The sequence below is a fragment of the Cyanistes caeruleus genome, chromosome 7 (assembly GCF_971803275.1).
Source record: "Cyanistes caeruleus chromosome 7, bCyaCae1.hap1.1, whole genome shotgun sequence".
In the NCBI taxonomy this organism is placed as follows: Eukaryota; Metazoa; Chordata; class Aves; order Passeriformes; family Paridae; genus Cyanistes; species Cyanistes caeruleus.
In genome coordinates, this window is record NC_141707.1 from 32216094 (window position 1) to 32235807 (window position 19714).

The 19714-nt window shown below is 42.2% G+C and overlaps 1 protein-coding gene and 1 long non-coding RNA gene across 3 annotated transcripts in view; one reads left to right on the plus strand and one right to left on the minus strand.

Annotated features, from left to right (window-relative positions):
* The first annotated feature begins 333 nt into the window (after positions 1-333).
* Positions 334-8558, plus strand: LOC147652281 (uncharacterized). Its single transcript, XR_015288861.1, has 2 exons — positions 334-807; positions 2529-8558. It is a non-coding gene; the product is annotated as an uncharacterized LOC147652281 (long non-coding RNA).
* An 860-nt stretch (positions 8559-9418) lies between these two features.
* SNX4 (sorting nexin 4) overlaps positions 9419-19714 on the minus strand; it is a 32428-nt gene continuing 22132 nt past the window's right edge. For both annotated transcript variants that reach the window (XM_086896337.1, XM_086896336.1), the window contains exons 9-14: positions 19444-19509; positions 15402-15491; positions 14042-14141; positions 13143-13288; positions 11667-11781; positions 9419-11317 (exon numbers count right to left, since the gene is read on the minus strand). In XM_086896337.1, the coding sequence (XP_086752463.1) occupies positions 11270-11317; positions 11667-11781; positions 13143-13288; positions 14042-14141; positions 15402-15491; positions 19444-19509 (565 nt within the window). In that variant the 3' untranslated portion in view covers positions 9419-11269. The remainder of the gene's footprint in view (positions 11318-11666; positions 11782-13142; positions 13289-14041; positions 14142-15401; positions 15492-19443; positions 19510-19714) is intronic.

Sequence of the window (19714 nt, forward strand, 5' to 3'; positions counted from 1 at the left end):
CATGTGAATTTCTGGCAGCTGAATCCATCTTTCTTCTTTTTCTTCTTTGTGCCCTAGACACTGAAAGTAGAGGATGGAGGTGGCTAACTACCGCATCCTCGCCTTTCTGCAGCGATTTCCAGTTCATCTGCTCCTAACCTACATCTTGGCAGCCCAGCCCAGTGATACATCACAAATCATTTGCATCAAGCAGACCCATGAGTGCATTGCTGTCAGTAGATGAGCTCCTTCCAAGTCTCAGGATTTATGGCTGCATCCAAACCACCAGTGCCATGGCCAGGATGGCACAGACTCACCCACAGTTTGACTCCTTCCACTGCTCTGAGAAAAGACAGAAATGTCAAGGATGAGCAAAAGACTGTGTCACAAGGAAAAAGAACATAAATTATCAAATAAGGAGGAAAAAAACCAAACAACCCCAAACCAAAGAAAATGAGTGCTTGACAGTAGCTGAGGATACACATGAAGGGGAGGGGAAGAAGCATCTCCCACTCAGCTGGAGAAAGTCAGCACAGAAAAGGCTGCAGGATAGCAGAGCACCTTGACTGCACACTCTCTGCCCTGGGGTGTTTTGTTTGGTTTTTTTCTAAACAGGAGGTACAAGTCCAGGCTCTGCTCCTGAAGATCCTGTTAGAGATAATGCCCAGCCAAATGGGAAATCCAAACAGAGTCTCAGAAGAGCTAGAACAAAGCTTTGTATCTGGAGCCATGTATGATAAAAAAACTCAGATCAGGCTGCTCCAAACATTGAGGAAGTCTGGATAGGGGTGGAAGCAAGATGGTCAAGATCTGCCTCTTCTCTGACAGGTAAGCCATAAGCAAAGAAATTATTTCTCTGATTTTAACTTTCCAGAAATTGAAATAGTTTCTCTCACAAACACTGTCCAATAAGAAAAACTTGAGCTGAAGGATTTTGTTTTCATCATTAGAGCAAAGACAATATATCATCTTGCAACCAACAGCAAGTGGCTTTTCTTAGGTTTTAGATGGCTCTTTTAGGTTTCTTTTCTGCTGTTGTTTTACATTTATGTCACAAACCAGTCTGTCTAGCAAGCATTTCTTCCCTGAGAGTGCTGGCAAATAGCAGAAGTGGCTTCTCCTCCCCTGCGTCCCCCAGCACGCCGAGCACAGCGTACCAGCTGTCATTCGCAAACACTTATCCCATAGCAGTGACTGCCACTCGGGGGCCTGGGGCTTCCAGATTTCTTTCCATTCTCAAAATTCATGACAAGTGGCCTGATTTCCAAAGAAAAGCCGAAGGCTGGGTAAGAAAGCCAAGGAAGCAGAAACACCAAAACAGTCGGTCCTCTTGTGAAAAGCATGCCTGAAATCTGCCTCTCTTTTTCCTGCTTTTTTTTAGTTTAGATTTGGGGTTCTCTGCCGAAGCCCACTGGCCCAAGAGGCCCTCGGCAGAGCGAGGCGCAGCCCCAGAGCTGTGACCGTGAGGCCAGCCAGCCTTTGTGCCAAACTGCGGGGTTTTGGGGGAGCTGCCGGGCGCGCCGGGGACGGGCGGGCAGCGGGCACGGACGGGACGCGGGAGCCGAGATCGCCTCCCAGAACCGCGCAGGGGCTGGCGCTGCACCCCGGAGCCTCCAGCGGGACCCCCCGGCTGCCCGGGGCTTGCACAAGAGCCCCGAGCCGGGCGGTGACGCTGCTTGGGCGCTGCCGCTGCCCGGAGCCCACGAGGCAGCGATTTGGCTCCGGCAGGAGCAAGCGAGCACAGGTACGGACAGGATTTATTTTTCCTGTTGAAACACATTCTGCAGTGCCCAGATACAACCGGCTGACTTCTCTGCCAGCCCACAGCCATCCCCAGAATCAAACAACACCCAGCTCCCCAGCCAGCACCTGGCTCCTCTGCAATTCATGTCCTGTGCTCCAAGCAGATAAACCCACGTGCTGGAGGAACACTGACCCGCAAACTATTTTTTTATTTATTTATTTTTTCCCAAGCCACACCTATAAGACAGAGGTTCATTTTCCTAGAGAACAGCAAATCTAGTGTTTCTGGATGAAATCCAAGAAAACTCTGTAAAATGCCCATTTTCTGATTTTTACCAACGAAAAGAGGCCAAAGCAAAAGCAAACACTTTTTTTGCAAACACAAAGCAAAAGAAATCCACTGCTGCTTCTGTTCCTTATTTAGGGTAGACTACATCTAAAATCTAATTATCTCTCTGCAACTCCCAGTGCAGTCAAGGCAGACGGAGAGGGATCTCCAAGGAGCAATTCTTTTAACCTGCCTGAAACACCTACCTGGGGATGTGACTGACTCTCTCTCACACCCAGCACCCAGGGATGCTACACTGAAATTACTCCAGATCCTGCCATCTGGGACATGCAAGTCAGACTGAACTCTTATACTAAGCAGAGCAGCTTTTCCTTCCAAATATTAGCCTCTTCAAACACCTGGAGGTGAAGGAACACCTTGGGTGTGTGTTGACCCAAGGGGCTACAAAAATAGCACAATCAGTCTTCAAGAGGAGGCTATTTCACAGTTTGTGCTTTATTTTCCCTTCTTTCCACAGATTATGACAATCTAATAACTGGATTTAGAGTTCCTATACAGCCACACAACAGTTTGCTTTTCCATACAATGGATCCAGAAATGTCTCTGTTCAGGGACAGCTGTGAGACATGAAAAGGAATATTCCAGAGGGGTAAGTGCACCTCTTGTCTGCTGCTGTGTTGTGTTCCACATCACTGTCCTGCAGCAGGAGAGGTTCCTCCAAAGTGAATGCTTGTCACCTTGCCACAAGAAGATCAGTGCTTTGGAAGACAAGTGCTGATGCAGCAGTTGAAGAATTCCTGGACAAGCAAGCCAGGGAGGACTTGCCACTCATTCTTTCAGGAAGATGGGGGGAAAAGGAAAAGTCACTGCAGGAGACATGGTTCATATCAAAGCTAAGCAAGAGTCTCTGCAGTTTTTAGAGACAAAAGGACAAAGCTGGGGGGGATAGCTGGGGACAGAAGAGGAAAGGTCAGGAATACAAATGGTGAGAAGAATAGCATCACTGACAGTGGGTGCTCAACCCAATATGAAAGGCAATCCATGGTGCCTCAGAGCTCTTCAGTCACTGCAAAAAACCCACAAATTTCTGGATAACAGAACATCCTTCAAAGGACACAGTTCCTGCCTCTCTAGAGCCAACACATAAAATGTAATTAAGCTTACATTTCCAGGGACAGCTAATTATGGAGCCACCCATAAAGAAGCAGTGCCACCCCTGCTGATGTACATCACAGGATACTGGGAGTGTTGGTGAGGACTTAGAGGACTCTGCACAACACAAAGAAGCAGATATCTCAGCAATATTTACTGAGACCTTTTCCATCCTTAACCAGTGGATAGGAAGAACAGAAAGAAATCCTGGGTGCAATTGCATTTTAAGTAAGAGATAAAGGTTTTGTGGCACCTTCTTCCAATGGGAAGGCTGTGGATGTACTGTGGATGGCCACAGTAGGAGCCACCCCAATTTTCTGAGCATTAGGCTCAGGCAGACTAAAGTTTGAAGTTTTTGGAGTTTTGCCAAATGCAACCTTACCCAAACCTTCAGCTGGACTTGCAGAGCTCTGGTTTCTTACCCCTGCTCATCTCCTACCCTGCTCCTATTAACAGCTAATTTCCCCTCTACATATTTATCTCGCTATTCAAAGAGGGATGTTGCAACACTTCGGTTATTAGCTCCCAAAGGTGGGGTCCTACAGCTTCTCACTGCCCTCTGCTCCCCTGAAACCAGACAAATCCTGTCAGCACCCCCAAACCAGGAACCTGCTGCCCTGTGACCCTCCAGGAGCATCTCCATCAGACCCAGCTCCCCAGTCCCTGTGTGTTTGCTGGGAATCTTCAGCACTGCAGTGCCAAAGCCAGCCTGCTCCAGTAACTGGACATAGGGGAAAGGAGAAACATTACCTGGATCAAGTCAATAATTCCCCAGGACCATCTGCCAAGGACCAGCATGGAGGCATCTGTCCTGCTGCTCACACATTTGCTGGCAAACATCACTTTATTTTTCTTACCATCATCACCTTCATTTAGCTCCAGCCCAGGAAGCTCCACAGTGGATGTCAACATGAGAGAGAAAAAGGAAATGTTTTCAAATTCAAAAGTAATATGAAACCCAGCAAACACTAAATTGCCTTGTAATCGAAATCATTATATTTGTTGGTAGGAAACAGAAAAAGCCCAGCTAAGCACTATGTATTTAGCATTTTAAAGCTAAAAATAGCAGTAACTACATCAGCAGGGAGAAGGAGTTTGAACAGAAAGTGAATGATCACCAGCAATTACTTCTGGATATTTTAAGTAAGTGCCCTGAAATTGAAAAAGGCAACACATGTTCAAATCCCTGTCCAGGCTTACAGGACAAATATAACCAGGTAAATTAGGTAGAGAGAAGGAATGCTAAAGCCAACCATAAAGAGAAATTAGAGGTTAGGAAAGATCAATTATCTATAAGGAAGCAAGATGTACTTTGGGAAAATTTAACACTGAGAATGATTTCAGATTTTGAAAGGAGGATTCCTGATCTCCTCTAATAGTTTGGCTACTCCTAGTTCACAAAGGAGTCCACTCAATCTGTGAATATTCCTGATGCTTTACATGGTTCAAAGGTTAATTACTCACTTTTATTCTGAGATGTCAAACTTCACTAACAGCATAGAACTATAATGTAATAATGTGTTAAACTACACAAGAATATCCTTTTCACTTCATTTAGGAGGATGCTAACCAAATCATGGTCTCTGCAGGCTCTTCAACAACTATAGCTGTGCCTTAGCTCCATCACAAGGGGATATTTTCTCCCAAGACACACCCAGGGTGCAGCACTAGACATTATCTGCTTAAATTAATGCCTATATCTCCAGATCCATGTACCTTTTCTCAAGCTTATAGAAGTCTCTACATAAATGATCTATGAACCACGGATGCTGATATTCAACAGTTCTTAGATTTCAGGAGAAATTCCACAAGTCTAAAAGAAGGCTGATATTTTGTCTGTTTATAAAAGTATGTAGCTACAGAGACTGAATTACTACAGGCCTGTCAGTCTGAAACTAATCCCTGGGAAAAGAATAGTTGATACAGAGCTAAAAGAGATTAATGCCAATCAACATGTTCATGAAAAACAAATCTTGTCAAATTAATTCTCATTTTAAGAGATTACAGTTTCCTTGATGGAGCAATACTATTAATGCAGCAATCCACCACATCACAGCTCTCCTCACTCCGGTTGGGCCAGTCCTGCTCTGAATCAGAAAGTCAGCCTAGCATTCCTTAAGATAAACTAAAATCTGGTCAAAGCCTTCAGGATGCAACTAGGAATGGGAACTCTTTAGGGAAGCAGGGTCCTGCTGTGTTCTGCCATTGGCTCTGTGCTGCTCAGAGTCCTTACTGACATTACTGTGGCATCACTGAGACCACAGGTGAGATGGAGGTGGACAGGATTAGGGAGCCACAGGAAGGAGAGGAGGCTGTGCTGCTGGGAAGCAGTGATGAATCACCTGATGGGAGCAAGGAGCAGGTCAGTGGCAGGCCCTGCACAGCTCCAGGCAGCCCTGGTGTGGTCAGGCTGGGGAAAGAGCCACTCTGAGCAACAGCAGGAGCACCAGAGGTAGCTTAGAATGAGCAGGATGACCTTGGTGGCTAACACGATCCATGGCAGAGTACAGGGAATGTCACACAGGAGTGGGAATGCTGCTGTGGCTGTTGCAACACCCACTCCAGGCTGGCAAATGGAAGATGAAGGGGATGTACAGTTCTGTCTTGTCACTTAGGAGGGATCTTGCTACAGCACAAGGAGCCCACAGCTCTTCCCTGCTGCCCTCTGAGCTTCCAGTATCTGTGAGGCCATCAGGGGGAAGCCACCAGCACTGTGCTTGGAATCAAATCAAAACAAAGGAGACTGGAAATAAAGTCTATCCTTTTGGCCCCAGGAACAACCATCATGAGACTTGGCCTCTCTGTCACCAGAGAGCACACACTTCAGAAAAACCTCATTCAAAGCAGCACTGGGGCAGGGTGACTTTGCCATCTCTTACACAGGAATGCAGCTTGCACAAGTGGCCATAGAGCATTCCTTCTGACCATGCAGCTGGCATCACATCCAAGCAGCTATTAAAAACAAACAAACAAAAATACTGCTAGCTCAGAAACCTCTGAGTCCAACTCACAGCAGTGTTTGTGCAGTGCAGAAGGCGCCCAAGCTGCAAATCACAGTGTAATACACTGCATTATTAACAGCAACCCACAGCAGCTCACAAACGCAGCACTAAAACCTGCATGGAAAACTGCTCCAGATGACCCATCCCTTTGTATTTAGGCTTCAATTACACCATCATACCTCTGCAGGGCAGGAGATGAGAAGGTGGCCTTGGACCTCCCTGCGGCAGCGGGATCCCAGGTCCCGGGCCCTGCGAGCTCCTGCTGGAGACCCACCAGAGGGCGGTCGGGGTTGCCTTTTCCCTTCGACTACACCATTTTCCACCTTTGCATCCCGGGGAGCCTCACCACAACGCCACCTTTTATCTTCTGCAGCCAATTACAGCTGCTTTCTGAAGAGAATATAATTGTGTTATCACATGCCACAGATATCTACAGATAACAGAGCATGTTTGCTACAGATGAAGTTATTTATTAATTGTAGTCCATGGCTTGTTGGGGCAGCCTCTTTTAGAGCTGCATCAGACAGCAGGCCCCCAGATCACATCGTTGATTATGCTGGTGTTTATAGGATTGGAGTGCCCACAAAGTTTATGCTGGGTTTTTGAAGACTGAAACTTCTTCTCCTGTTTTATTTATTCAGAAAGTTGAAAACTACCATTTTAAATATAGATACAAAACATTAGACAAAATCTCTCCTGAGTTATGTCACACCATTATCAGTGTTGAACTCAGCTTCAAGACCACAGTCATCACTACAAGTTTCAGTATGAGATTATCATTACACTACCATTAGTATTATATAGCTGTCTTTGACAGTTCTTGAAACCTCCTTACCTCCTGCTTTCATCTTCCTCCTTTTCTTGTCTTCTCCAAAACAAGAACAAAGCTGCTTTTCTCTTTTCCTGCACAGCCCCATCTGCAGGTACAGAACTTTCCATCTGTTGTCTTCTCCAGTAGCACCACCCATCCCACCCCTGCTGTCCCTTCTTCCCTGCCTCATCTTCTTATCTCCTCACCCTCTTGTGTATCTCTCCCCAAAACCTGTCTGCCCTCATGTGCAGCTTTACCCTATCCTTACCTGTCCAGGCATGGCACCATCTCTCCTTACCTCTAAACACTCTGTACTTCCACTATCTGAAGCTGTTTTCTTCCAAAACAACCCAAAATTCTTCCTGATTTGTCTTTGCTTCATGTTTCAGATTTGTTCTACAACCAGTCAGAGCAAAAGATTCTTCTTGAAGAAAACACAGCATTATGAAGGCCAGTCTAGATAAGCTGTTCAAAAGCAACCAAAAGGCAGCCAGAAAAGACAAACAAACCCAAACCAAACCCAAAATAGTTTCTCCTCTGCATTTGACCCTTCAGAAAGTCAGAATTACAAAATCCTTTTGGTAGCACTGTATCACCAGGAAGCACCAGAACACAGCAGCCAGAGGGTCACAACCCTTTGCTTCCATGGCAGTGCTATTGTGGAGGGGACACAGGTGACCCCCCTGTTTCAGCTGAGGGGACATCCGAGTCTCTGTCACTCAAGAGAGACACCTCTCTGCTCACAGCTGCAGTGAGCACCCTGCCTGCCCCAGGGGCTGCCCATAGAGGGAAGCAGCTCACAGCACTTTCTCTCCTGCACTGCCAAGGGTCTCTCAGGATAGAGCGACAGCCTTAGGGAGACACCCTGTCCTAGCAAACACAGCTCTGCTGGGGAGGCAGGCAGGAGCCCACCAGGCAGGAGCAGACATGGACTCATGGCAGCAGCAAAGGGACTGCTTTTACTGGTGACATACTAGTACAGTGTACTTGGATTTCACACCAAGGCCTGTGCTCCAAGTTTCCCAGTTCCCATTCCACTTGCTTCCTCTCTTTGCATTATTTCTAGAGCAACCCTGTGTGGGGATTTTCATTAGACACTGTGCCTCTCCTCACAGAGCTCTGCAGACAAACACGAGACAGAGACAGCAGGGCTGGGCAGAACAGGAGGCACAAGGAAACACGGATTAGAGCCCTGCCGTGCCATTGTGTGACAAGCACAGGGAATTAAGACAACTTCCTTCTGTGTAATCCTTTAGGAAACATTAGAAAGTGTTTCTCAGTTCTTGAACCAAGATGAACAAAGGGATTTCAGAGGTAGAGTGAGTGATACAGGAAGATATCCTGAGCTGCAGTGCTCTGGGACTGCAGCTTTGCTCTGCTGGCTCTGCTGTGTGTTTGGCCACAGCCAACACTTTCTTCTGGCTCACCTGCACAAGGCAAACTCCTCAGTGTGGCTTGAGCTCCAAGATTTGCTCTGCGCCTGCCAAGGCAGTCCCTGTACACAGCTGCCAGGTTAACTCTGCTTGGGCTGATGTGCCAGATGCTGAAATAATACATTAAAAAAAAAGAGTTCATAAACCTCCATCTTTCCATTGCAGTTGGCTCTGTCACTCCTGCTACATTTCAGGAACAGACAACAGTAGCAAATAAAATGCTCTGACAATACAAGGTCCTGCTAGTAATGGGGAAGGTAGAGATAGCAAGAACAGTGATAATCCACCCAGCAAAGCTTCCTGGGACAGAAGCAACAGGATCAGCAGATTAGATGATCCAGGCAGGCAAACATTTTTACATACAAGCATTTAGTTGAGATTAAGTTAAAATGTTTTTCCTACCTGTTATAATTCTCAAGGCACCAATTTTTGATGCTTACTGGATAACTGGCAAAGTGGAACAAGTTACAGGGGCTAAATCCACACTATAACTGGAAAAATACACACTTTGCAAGCATGCATGTGTCAGGTGGGCTCTGTTTCCCACATGGAAATAGCCATTAGCTGGCTGGTTTCATCTTAAGAAGTTGAAAAGCCAAATGAGGAGGAGAAACCTTCACAGTTTGCTATGATCCCCAACTGCACAGACCACATGCAATGCTTTCCTAGAAAGACAGAAGTAAAAGAAACAAAGTTATTGCAAATTACTCTTAATTTGCCTTTCACATAATTTCTGTCAAATAATGCAAAATGTTTTCAAAAGCATCTTCCCCTGACTTGATGGAGACACATTCAGACAGCTTCAACAAGCATCTAATTTTGGCCTTAGCACTATGTTCCTACCTAAAGGGGAAGCTGTGCAGAATTCACCAAATTTCAAACCCAAATTTGGAGGCCAGTTGAGAACTAAGATGGATAAGAACCACTTTCAAGCAGTCAAACAGCAGTTTCCAGAACAGGAAAGACAGTTTTTTACAAAAAAAAAAAAAAAAACAACATAACAAAAATATCAAAGAGCAATTTTATTTCTCTTATTTGGCACAAAACTTACAAGAACTGTTTTGTTCCCTTCTTAAATTTTAGTACAACTAGCAAGGAAAAAAAAGGCATACTAATACATTTAATGAGCTGTACAGCAAGTGACATGTGGAAAGAGGCACCAGAAAGATCTACCAAAAATCAAAGTGCATGAAAAATACCTACTCTGAGCGCCTCATGGTATTGTATTAAGGCACCACTCTTTTAGAAGGTTTACTGAATACATCAAGTGTGCAACTTCTTGATTTGGAATGTGAGAGTCCTTCAGCCTGTACCAGAACCGGATACTGCAACCTCTAAATGGAACAATGTTTCTCCTTGTAGATGTTAAAGGAAGAAACCTCTTTGTGCCCAACATCATCTCTCAGCCAGGCATGTCACTGTCATATGCTTTGAAAAAGCCAACACAGGTTATCAGAGTACCAGCATTTTACTTCAGAGTTTTAAGCTGTAGTGTGCACCAGAACTATGCATTCTTTACAATGGTTTTATAGAAAAGAAAGGTTGAAGAGACAAAAGTAACATGGGACATACCAGTAAATACATTTAGATAGTTTTATCAAAAGAACATTTAAGGACTTTCTGGAGTATCTCTTTAAAAAAAAAATCTGAATAGTGTTATAATCCAAAATAATTAAATACACTTTTCAACAGATTATTATAAAGCTTCCTTCAGGACTAGCAATCAAGTCTGACAAATTCCACAAGACTTCAGGAACTTTCAGAAAGGACATAGAAAAAGCCCAATATTAGACAGTGGTAAGAGATTTTCATAATTGGAAACATTTAATGCAAATCCTGTAACTGCAAATCATGTTATACAGGTGTGTATATACATACATACACACGAAGACAAAATTCACAGACACTGAAACATCATCACAAGGGCCAAACAGACACCTTGGCTCACTGTGGGTTCTGCACATCACTGCTCTGAAGTATGACAGAAGCTGCACCAGGTTTATTATTTCAGCACCTTCATTAAGAACTATTTGTTTAAGAACCAAACCACTTCAGTTACAAGGTGCCACAGGCCAGATTCACACCAAGTGTAAACAGGTTCCAAACAACCAAAGAGAAGTTGCATCTGCTTCTTACCAGCTTTGACTTTGGTTTTCCTGCTCAGCTGGATCACCAGTCTCCTTTACTTGCAGGAAGAAGTTTAGTAAGAAATCAATGCCCGTATCAAAACTGAAGTGGGAACCAGTAAATGCAGAATATTGTTATCAAACCACTGTACAACACCTCTACTGTAGAGAGTTTCAAACATCTCAGGAGTTTGAGACTGCTTAACCTGAACTCTGGAAAAACATATTTCTCTATGGACATGCAAAGGCATTTAAATATGAACTCTAGGCATTACAATATTTCATTTTTTGTTCTCTTATGGTGTAGACCTCGAGAACATAACTGTGTGCCCCATTATAAAACCAAAGCACCCTTGAGCATTAAAAATTCTAAACAGCAAGGGTTGGAAAGAAGGGCATCTGGAAGTGATCTACACATTACAGAGCATGGTGTTTCACAAGTCTCTGAACAGTTTAGTTCATACTTTCTGGGATAACTTTCCCAATACCTTTGTCCCAATACAAAGCTGTAGTTTTCAGTAACTCTTTTACCCCTGCATTATTTGCTACCACATATAAAACATGCCACAAGTGGCAGTCAGGGCTAAACATTTAACAACATGTCCTTTTCATCCTTTATTAACAATTACATTTATTTCATGATTTGTATTTAAGTCATGTAGCAACATAACATTGGTGTTATACACTGTGCTTCCATTCTCTGGCACTTGGAGGAGGAATTCATTTCCAGACAGTCACATCTTGCTGAAGCATTCCTTTGCATTTGTCCAAACCTGAATTCCCTTTTAAAAGAACAGTTAAAAATCAATAGGTGGGAATATACTCTATTTGCAAACCTCATCCACAGCTCTCTTCAACATAAGATTCTACAAAGAAGTCCCATAGAACTTCACAGAAGAAGGCAGAGAGCACACTGAAATTGGACCACGCTGTCTATTTTATATCTATAGCTATATCTATCTCAACATTAACATGCTACTGAGTTCAACTAGGATGGAGTAAGTGGGAGGTTTTATGGGAGTAACTTCTGATCTTCTGTGACTGCCATGTTCCCAGTTACTGACAGTCTGCATCTGCCCCCCTGCTGACAGGAGAAATACACTGGGCCAGCCTTTCCCAAGCCACACGTACCTTTTTGCACATGCTAATCTGCATAACAGCATAGCTTATAAGTGCCTCCTTCAAATCATGATTCTTCTGCTCTTTAAACCGTTCAATGTCAGCCCAGGCACTTTTCACAAAGTCTCTGAAATTTAAAGCAATGATTTCTGTTGGTAAATGTTTTACATGCTCCACCCTCAGCTCTCAACATTCAGCAGAGAAGCTGTGTAGGACAGAGTGCTCCATCTTTCAGTCAGTAAATCAAGTCCTGTAAATATTATGAATCCTTCAGTGTCCTCATTTTACAACTGGCACCACAACCTAATTTTCCATCTTCTTTTTAAGATTTTTAACCTAGAGTTTCACGGGATACATTAAGATGTTTGTTTGGTTTGGTTTTTTTCCCCAGGAAGCATCACTGCCATAGAACCAGCATAAGTCAGAATATACTTCTTTCCTTCAGATTCTGTTGGGATAACTAATTATCTTTATGCCAACATCCAGCACACAACACTGCATATTTCTTTTTCAACTGTCAAGTCAGAATCTTCATCTCTGCAGCATGAAGAATCACTTGTTTGTCAGGATGTGAGACAGTCAAGTTAAATAAACATTTACAATGCAAATTTAATTTGGACAATTCACTTCAGAAATTAATTTGGTTGGTTTGGTGATGTGTAGTCAGGTCTCCGTAATTAAAACGGAGGAATATATCTGTAATTCATACTTTCATTTGTGCTGGACTAGCAGTCACTCAAAAATTGCTTCCAGAGCTACAAAAGCACATCTCAAATACATCTGCCAAAATTATTAAGGTATTGCATTTCCTGAGTGTCTTGTTGTTTTGAACTATTCATGAACTAGTCTTATCTTTCCAGCTCTAATGCTAACATATCAGGAGACGCCACATTTGCCCCTTGTGCTATATGACAGACATGTTTTGACAAAATCACATTGCTTTAAGATTATTAGCTCCTATTTTTCATTTTTGCATACCTGAAGAAAATTTCATTAGAGCACCAAGAAGCAGTTATGCAAGCACAACTCCCCAGATCTAATCACTTTCAAACAGGAGTAAGGTGTCCCCCGTATGAGAAATTGCAGAATATGGGCTCAGCACCCTTACACATAAACCAAACTAAATACTGTATTTGAAGCAAATCAGCCTTTGAGTCTCAGCCTATTCAGCTGCAGACCTCCAAAGCCCACCTGCTAAATATATTACTAGTGGAACATAAAAGCATGCAAGTCAGCCATTAGAGTGGGCTCAGTAACTGGGAAAGTCATCAGGTTTTACGTAAGCCATACACTCAGACCAGAAGCTAACTGCATGTACTGCACTTTATTTCACAACTTGCAGCTGACAGGAGCTTTTATAGACAGCTCATAAACACCAAGAATATATTAAAAACACTTATAAAATGCAAACACCTTCAAGAGCATCCAGTCAAGGACTTTTGCTAAGACAAGCCCTGTGTTTTCTTTGAAACAGTCAAGTCCATTTACCTGCCCTCCAGATTTTTAGACTTCAGTTGCTCTTCTCCTTCCCGTATCTGCTCTTCCAGAACCTTTATCTTGGCTTCCCTCTGCTCAGGGGTTTCTTGCCCAAAGAGCTTGCTGGTCATGCCTTTCAGGGAGAAGGTTCTCACAGTCTACAAAAAACAAGGATACTCTAGGTTTGGCATGTCCTGAGCGCAGCCACGGGACATCAGGTGACTTTTATTGGCATTTGTGCTTACTATTTGGCTGATTTTTTTGCTTTAATTTCCATTTCATTAATTGATAAGTAGCTCTGGTGACTCAGGTTAGACTAAGCAAAGCGGGGAGGAGGTAATTTGATGTTCAAACACTTTAAGGCTGACAAGGGTGAACTTCCAAGAGCAGTTTTCCTAGTGAAGTAGGAAAGAAGCTAAGAGAAACCAAAGCCATAAAGGCATTCCATAAAGAACATCAATAGATCCAAGAGCAATGTTAAAAATTCTAAAACTGTCAGTTACAATTTTCAGATAATATTTTAGATAGCGTTATCTCCCATAAAAAAATGAACTAACACAACATAACAATAACACCCATTGTTCAAAAGGCAAAGGAAGTCTTTCAGAATTCCCAAAATTTCACCTTTAGGATAGAGTTGTCTATAGATGGAGTGTTATTCTGCTCCAGTCATTTACTGCAGCCCTTTACTTGCTCAGTATTCAATAAAAGCAGTTTGGCACAAACAGCTTATGTCACCAAGAACCAAGTTACTTTAAACCTCACATGCCTGCAGCTCATATGATACCACTTCTCAAGAGCACCAGCCAGCATGCTGGTGCCATTTAAATATCATTCTAAGTTACTTGGCTCAAGTAAAAAAATAAATTCAGAAAGAGGCATCTTGGAGAAGAAAGTGGAAAAAGACTCACTCCTGTTGCCAGCTCCTCACACTGCTGCTTCTTAGATGTTAAGTCCTGTGCAGCCATTTCCAAATCATATTGCATTAGTTCATGCTTCCTGCAAACTGCCCTGGAAAGTAAGTAATGAAAGATCTGTCACAAAATAGTTTGTTTTGCTATGTTTCCCTCCATTTACACTTTACAAATAGCATCATGTTTTGTTTGTTTTTGACAGGAAGCACCTCTAATTATTCATCTAGCCTAAATTCAACAGCCTATCACAGACTACATAACTCTACAAATGCTGTAGTTAAGGAAGCTTGGATCAAAGCATAAATAAAGTTCTCAGTACAACAGCATTCTGCTTCTGGTTCAGAATTTTTCTGGTTCAGAATCATTCTTCTGGTTTTTTAGACTCATTCCAAGATATGCTCAGCAATACAAGCCCTACCACCTCCTTAAGGACACCACTGTAAAAGAGTTTAATTCAAAATACATTACAGAAATATCACAGCTTTGACAAAAGATACCTAGAGATGGTACCCGTCACAGCAACAATCTATCAATCAATCATAAGATTCCTCACATTTTCTTCCTTAAACAATGAAAAAAGAAACTGCTTCTAGACTCATACAGTGCCTTTCATCTGGAAAAGAGGAGTTTCTTCTGACCACCTGCAGTAACTCCCAGTCCTGTGTGGGCTGATGATGCTACATCTGTACTCCACAGCCGGATGCACATTCGTCTCCCAGGAGAGGCTACCAGTGCTCCAGGTTCCCACACAGCAGCCCCCACACTCACCAACCCAATTCTCTACTGGAACTCTCCAAGAAGTTCAGAGCCAGCCCTTGCAAAGCACAATAGCTTTAGGCACAGCCATGCAGCATAAAGCAAATTGCTTTTGTGTCCATGCTTGTTAGGGGTGACTGACAAAAACTAATGTAAAACAAAACAAAAAGTTGGTATTTAAATGCACAACACTGTACAGCAGATGGAAGTTATATTGGGCATTTTGAAACTTCCTGGAATTTATAATGGCTGTAGTAGCCCTTTTTGGCCTATCTCATTTGAAAGCTGGAGCTTTCAGCACATTGGGGCACTATTACACCAAAAGTCAAGGAAACAGTGGAACCAGTGCAATAAACAGCATTTTCTTCCATAGTATACAGATTTTAACATTTCTGTCTTTCCACTACTGATCAGATCAGTTCTAATTTGTATTGCCACTCACATGGCAATCAAGTACAAGTAAGCAGAATAAGAAACAAGGAGACTCCACAAGACTGGAATTTCTCCTTCTCAGAAAACACACAAGAGGATACCAGACTAAATAAAACATCAACATCACATTATAGAAAAGGACTACAACTTCCATTTGGGCTCTACATACCGCAGTGCTTCTGCATAAAAAAGATACTCCTTCAGCTGATCTGCATAGTGCTCCTCTTCCTCCAGTATGTCATCAATAGAAGCTGCATACCTAGTGAAAAACAGCCACAGTTAAATGCAAAGCTGATTAATTTAACCTTTAAGGATACACATCCAGTAACAAGGGAGAGCACCAGTTTGACAGAAATACCCGTGACAAACAGCAAAGAACACTTCCAGAAAGGGTTTTTTCTTTGTTTTTAATTAAACTCTGAATCAGCTAATGTCAACATTGCATGGGCCTGCTTCTTTGGTTGTTCCTACAATGAATCTTTTGACAAGTACAAAACCTATCATAATTCTCCTGCTGAACACGAGGTAGCTTTTCTTACAGGAAAAACCCCAAATTTATTCCATTTCTTCAGTGGACAGTAAATAGGCAGCTAGGCAGCACCAAGACAAAAACAACAACAACCCAAAACAAAAACCAACCAAAAAATCCCACAAAAAAATATAAAAAAAAGACAGTGCAAAAGAAATCCTTCAAGGCTTAAAGCATTAAGGCCCAGGAATGTGAACGTCACACCTTCTAAAAAGCAGTGTCTGCATTCATGGTTGTTATACAGCCTGAGTACAAGATAATTTACAGGGGTACCCTGAACACCACAACAATTAAGTCACTTCAGCTCCTTCAAGCTCTATAGCTTTGTCTGCTGTGTAAGTCAAACATATTAATTCACACCAAGAGGAAGTTTCACCCTCCTTTCAGGGAGAAATCTGAAGTACAAGGGCTTGGACCAAATCTGCAGCTCTAGCATTCAGTAAGTTTTGTTATTTAGGTTGATGTCTCCTACAAATAGCAACAAACACTTTATTTTTTCTAGTTGATACTGCTTATTTGACAGTATTTAATGTGTTCTTGCTAATCAAGGTGACTGTCTTGGACAGATTTGCAGGGACAGGCCTACAGCTAAGAGGTAACTGCACATCTCAACTGGCACAGCCACAGAAATCAGATTCCTCTATAGCCTGGCACGCAAAGCATGTGCCACTGGAGATAACAGAATAGATGAAGGTATTTGTGTGGGATCTCATTCATCCTGGTTAACTCAGTCTGGATTCTCAGCTATGTGGCAAGCTTTCACACATCTGCAGGCTCTGTGAAGTGAGCATATATCCATTCTTCTCTAGCAACCAGCACAATGTGACCCAAATGCTAATTATAGCACCTCTTGGCTTTCAAGTTTTTGCAAAATCTTTGCATTTTTCCTTTTCTCCCTATGCCTCTCCAGTAAGCGGCTCTGTGGAAGAAGTGGCAGAGTCTCAAGCTGAAAGGGAACCAGTAATGTGAATTTGGGAAGCTTGCAAGTATGATGGGTTGTTTTGATGCTCTGTGAAATGCAAGACATGGCACATCCAGGAAAAGCCCTACCAAGGCTCTTGGTGATGAATAAATATAACATATGAAGTGGTCAGCAACAGCAGACCAGTTTAAGTAGAAGGGATTAAGAAATTAAGAAATAGGGAGAACAAGAATTCATATTATGAATCAAAGTAAGGAATAAGTCAAAATTATTGAAAAATAATCTTGTTCTGAAAAAATCCTGCAGCCACACAGGTCATAAATGGCTTACCCTATTTTAAGTTCTGCAGTGCAATAATTTTAGTATAGTGGTTAGATTTCTCAGGGCAGCAGATGGACCGCATTTCATTTTCAAGTAAAATCTAAGTTTAGAGCAGTGCTAGAACTCATCTGTGGCAGATTAAATCTCAGAAAAGAACCTCAAAAACAAACAACCAGAAAATTTCACCAAACAAAATCCTACCTTACCCTAGACAGGTTTTTATAATGAGTTTGATTTGGGGGAAAAAAGAAATGTAATATGACAAGCTACATTTCTGACTGCCTAATCTTAGGCAAACTAGAGAAAGTGTTAAGGAGAAACATTGCAGAAAGTTCTAAAGGTACCTGACATGGTCTCACTCTTTGTGTAAGCTGTCAACTAAACCCTTGTATTAGTTTAGACTGGTTCAATATATAATGCCAGTCTAGTTGATACAGAGATAAAGGGTCACTCATTAATGGAATAAAGGAAAGAAATCAAAAGTCTGGCATTTTCTTCTTTCATCTTTTAAATGCTAGTTATAGCCATTCACTCCAACTTTCTCAGCATACTCTGTCACTTTAGCAAGCCTCATCCTGTAATAAAGCACACATCCAGAGAAGCTATGAGGTGTCTTCTCCAAACTTTGAGCAATTATAGATCACACTAACACATAACAACTCAAAAGCTTAAATAAAGTTTTTTTGCTCCCAGCACCATCTAGTAAAGACTACAGCATATGGGGTAGATAGAGAATAATTAAATTAGTTTTGAAGCTTAACATCTGTATTAGGCACCCTTCTCGAAGTAGCTTTTTTGTTGCAATAAATTCCCACCTGATGTTATGGGAATGGTAACTGAATTGGTAAGTTATACTTTAAAGAGATCACAGATATGAACCTTACTGCTAGGACACCACATGGGTAACTGAATGAGTTTCTGAACCTCACAACTGCTGCTTCTTGCTTGATTGTCATCACTAAGGGATTACTGTTACACAGGAGTGCCAAAGCAGAGGAAATGACAGACAATGAAAGATACCTCAGACTCCATGCAGTGAGTAAAATTACCCAGAATAGCAGTTTCCCACTGCCATTACTCTGCATCTTTAGCCCTGTGTTACAGACAAAAATATTAAATATTATGGATGTGTGAGAGCCCCCTGACTGAGAAGTGAGACAAGCTTCTTATAACTGGTTATACATTTCCAGGTGTTTGACATTTTGGTGTGGTGTATCTGAAGCACTGAAAACCTACATGTGATTCCTTAACTCCACTATATCATACCAAATTCTCAGAGTCTCTTCAATTCCTGCCTAACACAGTAGGTGCTTAAAATTGTATTCTACCCCTACTTCAATTATTTTTCTTCAGAAGGCAGAATGCATTCTCCATTGCTTTATTCTCACCAGAGCCCTCTGCCTTGAAAATTATACAGCTTTTCTTGTATGGAAACCATCCCATTAGACAAAACATAGAACTGTGAATAAATTATTCAGAAGGGGTCAAATTCTTAAAGACTTGATAGAAGCAGAATTACTCTAAAAAACTTGAGGGCATGGCTCTTCAAACTCTTCCACTTGGCAAGGCCAGTAACAAACTGTTAACTTGACACCACCAATAACAATCAGGCAGTAGTACATATGTAAATCTGCCCTATAAACTAAACCTGAGAACTTTATTTCCACAGGAATTACATTTTATCAGTAAAAATATTGAATGAAGTGTCAAACACCTTCCATCTCCTGCTGGAGCTGTTACTTATGTGTTGTGTGGGATTACAGAAGAGGAATCAGAGTGGTAGGAAATGGTGTTTCACTTGCTATATGTGACTATCTGTAAAGAAGAAGCCATTGCTTAGAATACTACTTCTGTGAGCACTCCCAAGTGCTAGACTCTTATTTTGAAGGCTGTGCTTCACATACTCTGCCAAATGACTCTAAAGATGCAAAGAGAGAGGATTCTTTCCTTTATTATATCCAGTCAGTGTTTTTTTTCAAGAATCCACTGGAGTTTTGGTGCCGATTAATTAAATTTCTTAACTCCCTGTAATTAAGTCCAAATCTGTGTACCATCTACCACACGGTACAAAACGCTGCTATCAAAACCAAACGGATCTCATCAGGTCTGTAGTACATTAAAGTTGTATTCCACCGGTTTCTGGCATAGTAGCTTAACGGAAAAACTGGAAGGATTCCAAACACTTCTACGATTTCAAAATAATAATAAAAAAAGAAACCCCTCTGGTTCTCCTGAGGCTTTTTGAGCTACTTAATACAGTATATGGATGCTAAAACTGTGCCTGCATCCAAGGCACAGAAACACTGTATACCTAAAAACAACGCACCCCCAACTTTCTTGGTACTCATATGTACTTTGGGATTGAGAGAAAAGAGAGGAAAGAGGGAGAGTTCCACATCTGGCTTACATCAAACTATCAGATATTCAGTCAGTACTTACACATCCATGTGGTGGCCAGCACTCTGCAACCCATCCCCCATCTCCTTCTCTATTGCACTCCACTCACTGTAGGAAAAACAAACGAGAAACAACATCACACATGAAGGGTAAGGGAAGTTAATAAGCTGCATCCTGTATATAGTTTCTTTCCAGGTGACACCTGAATGGAAACTGCCTCAAAGTTAGACTTGGTCAAACCGGTTTTTTTCTTTAAGGAACAGCACTAACAATGTTACAAGGCCATTTATGGCACACTGTTAAACAATTGTCC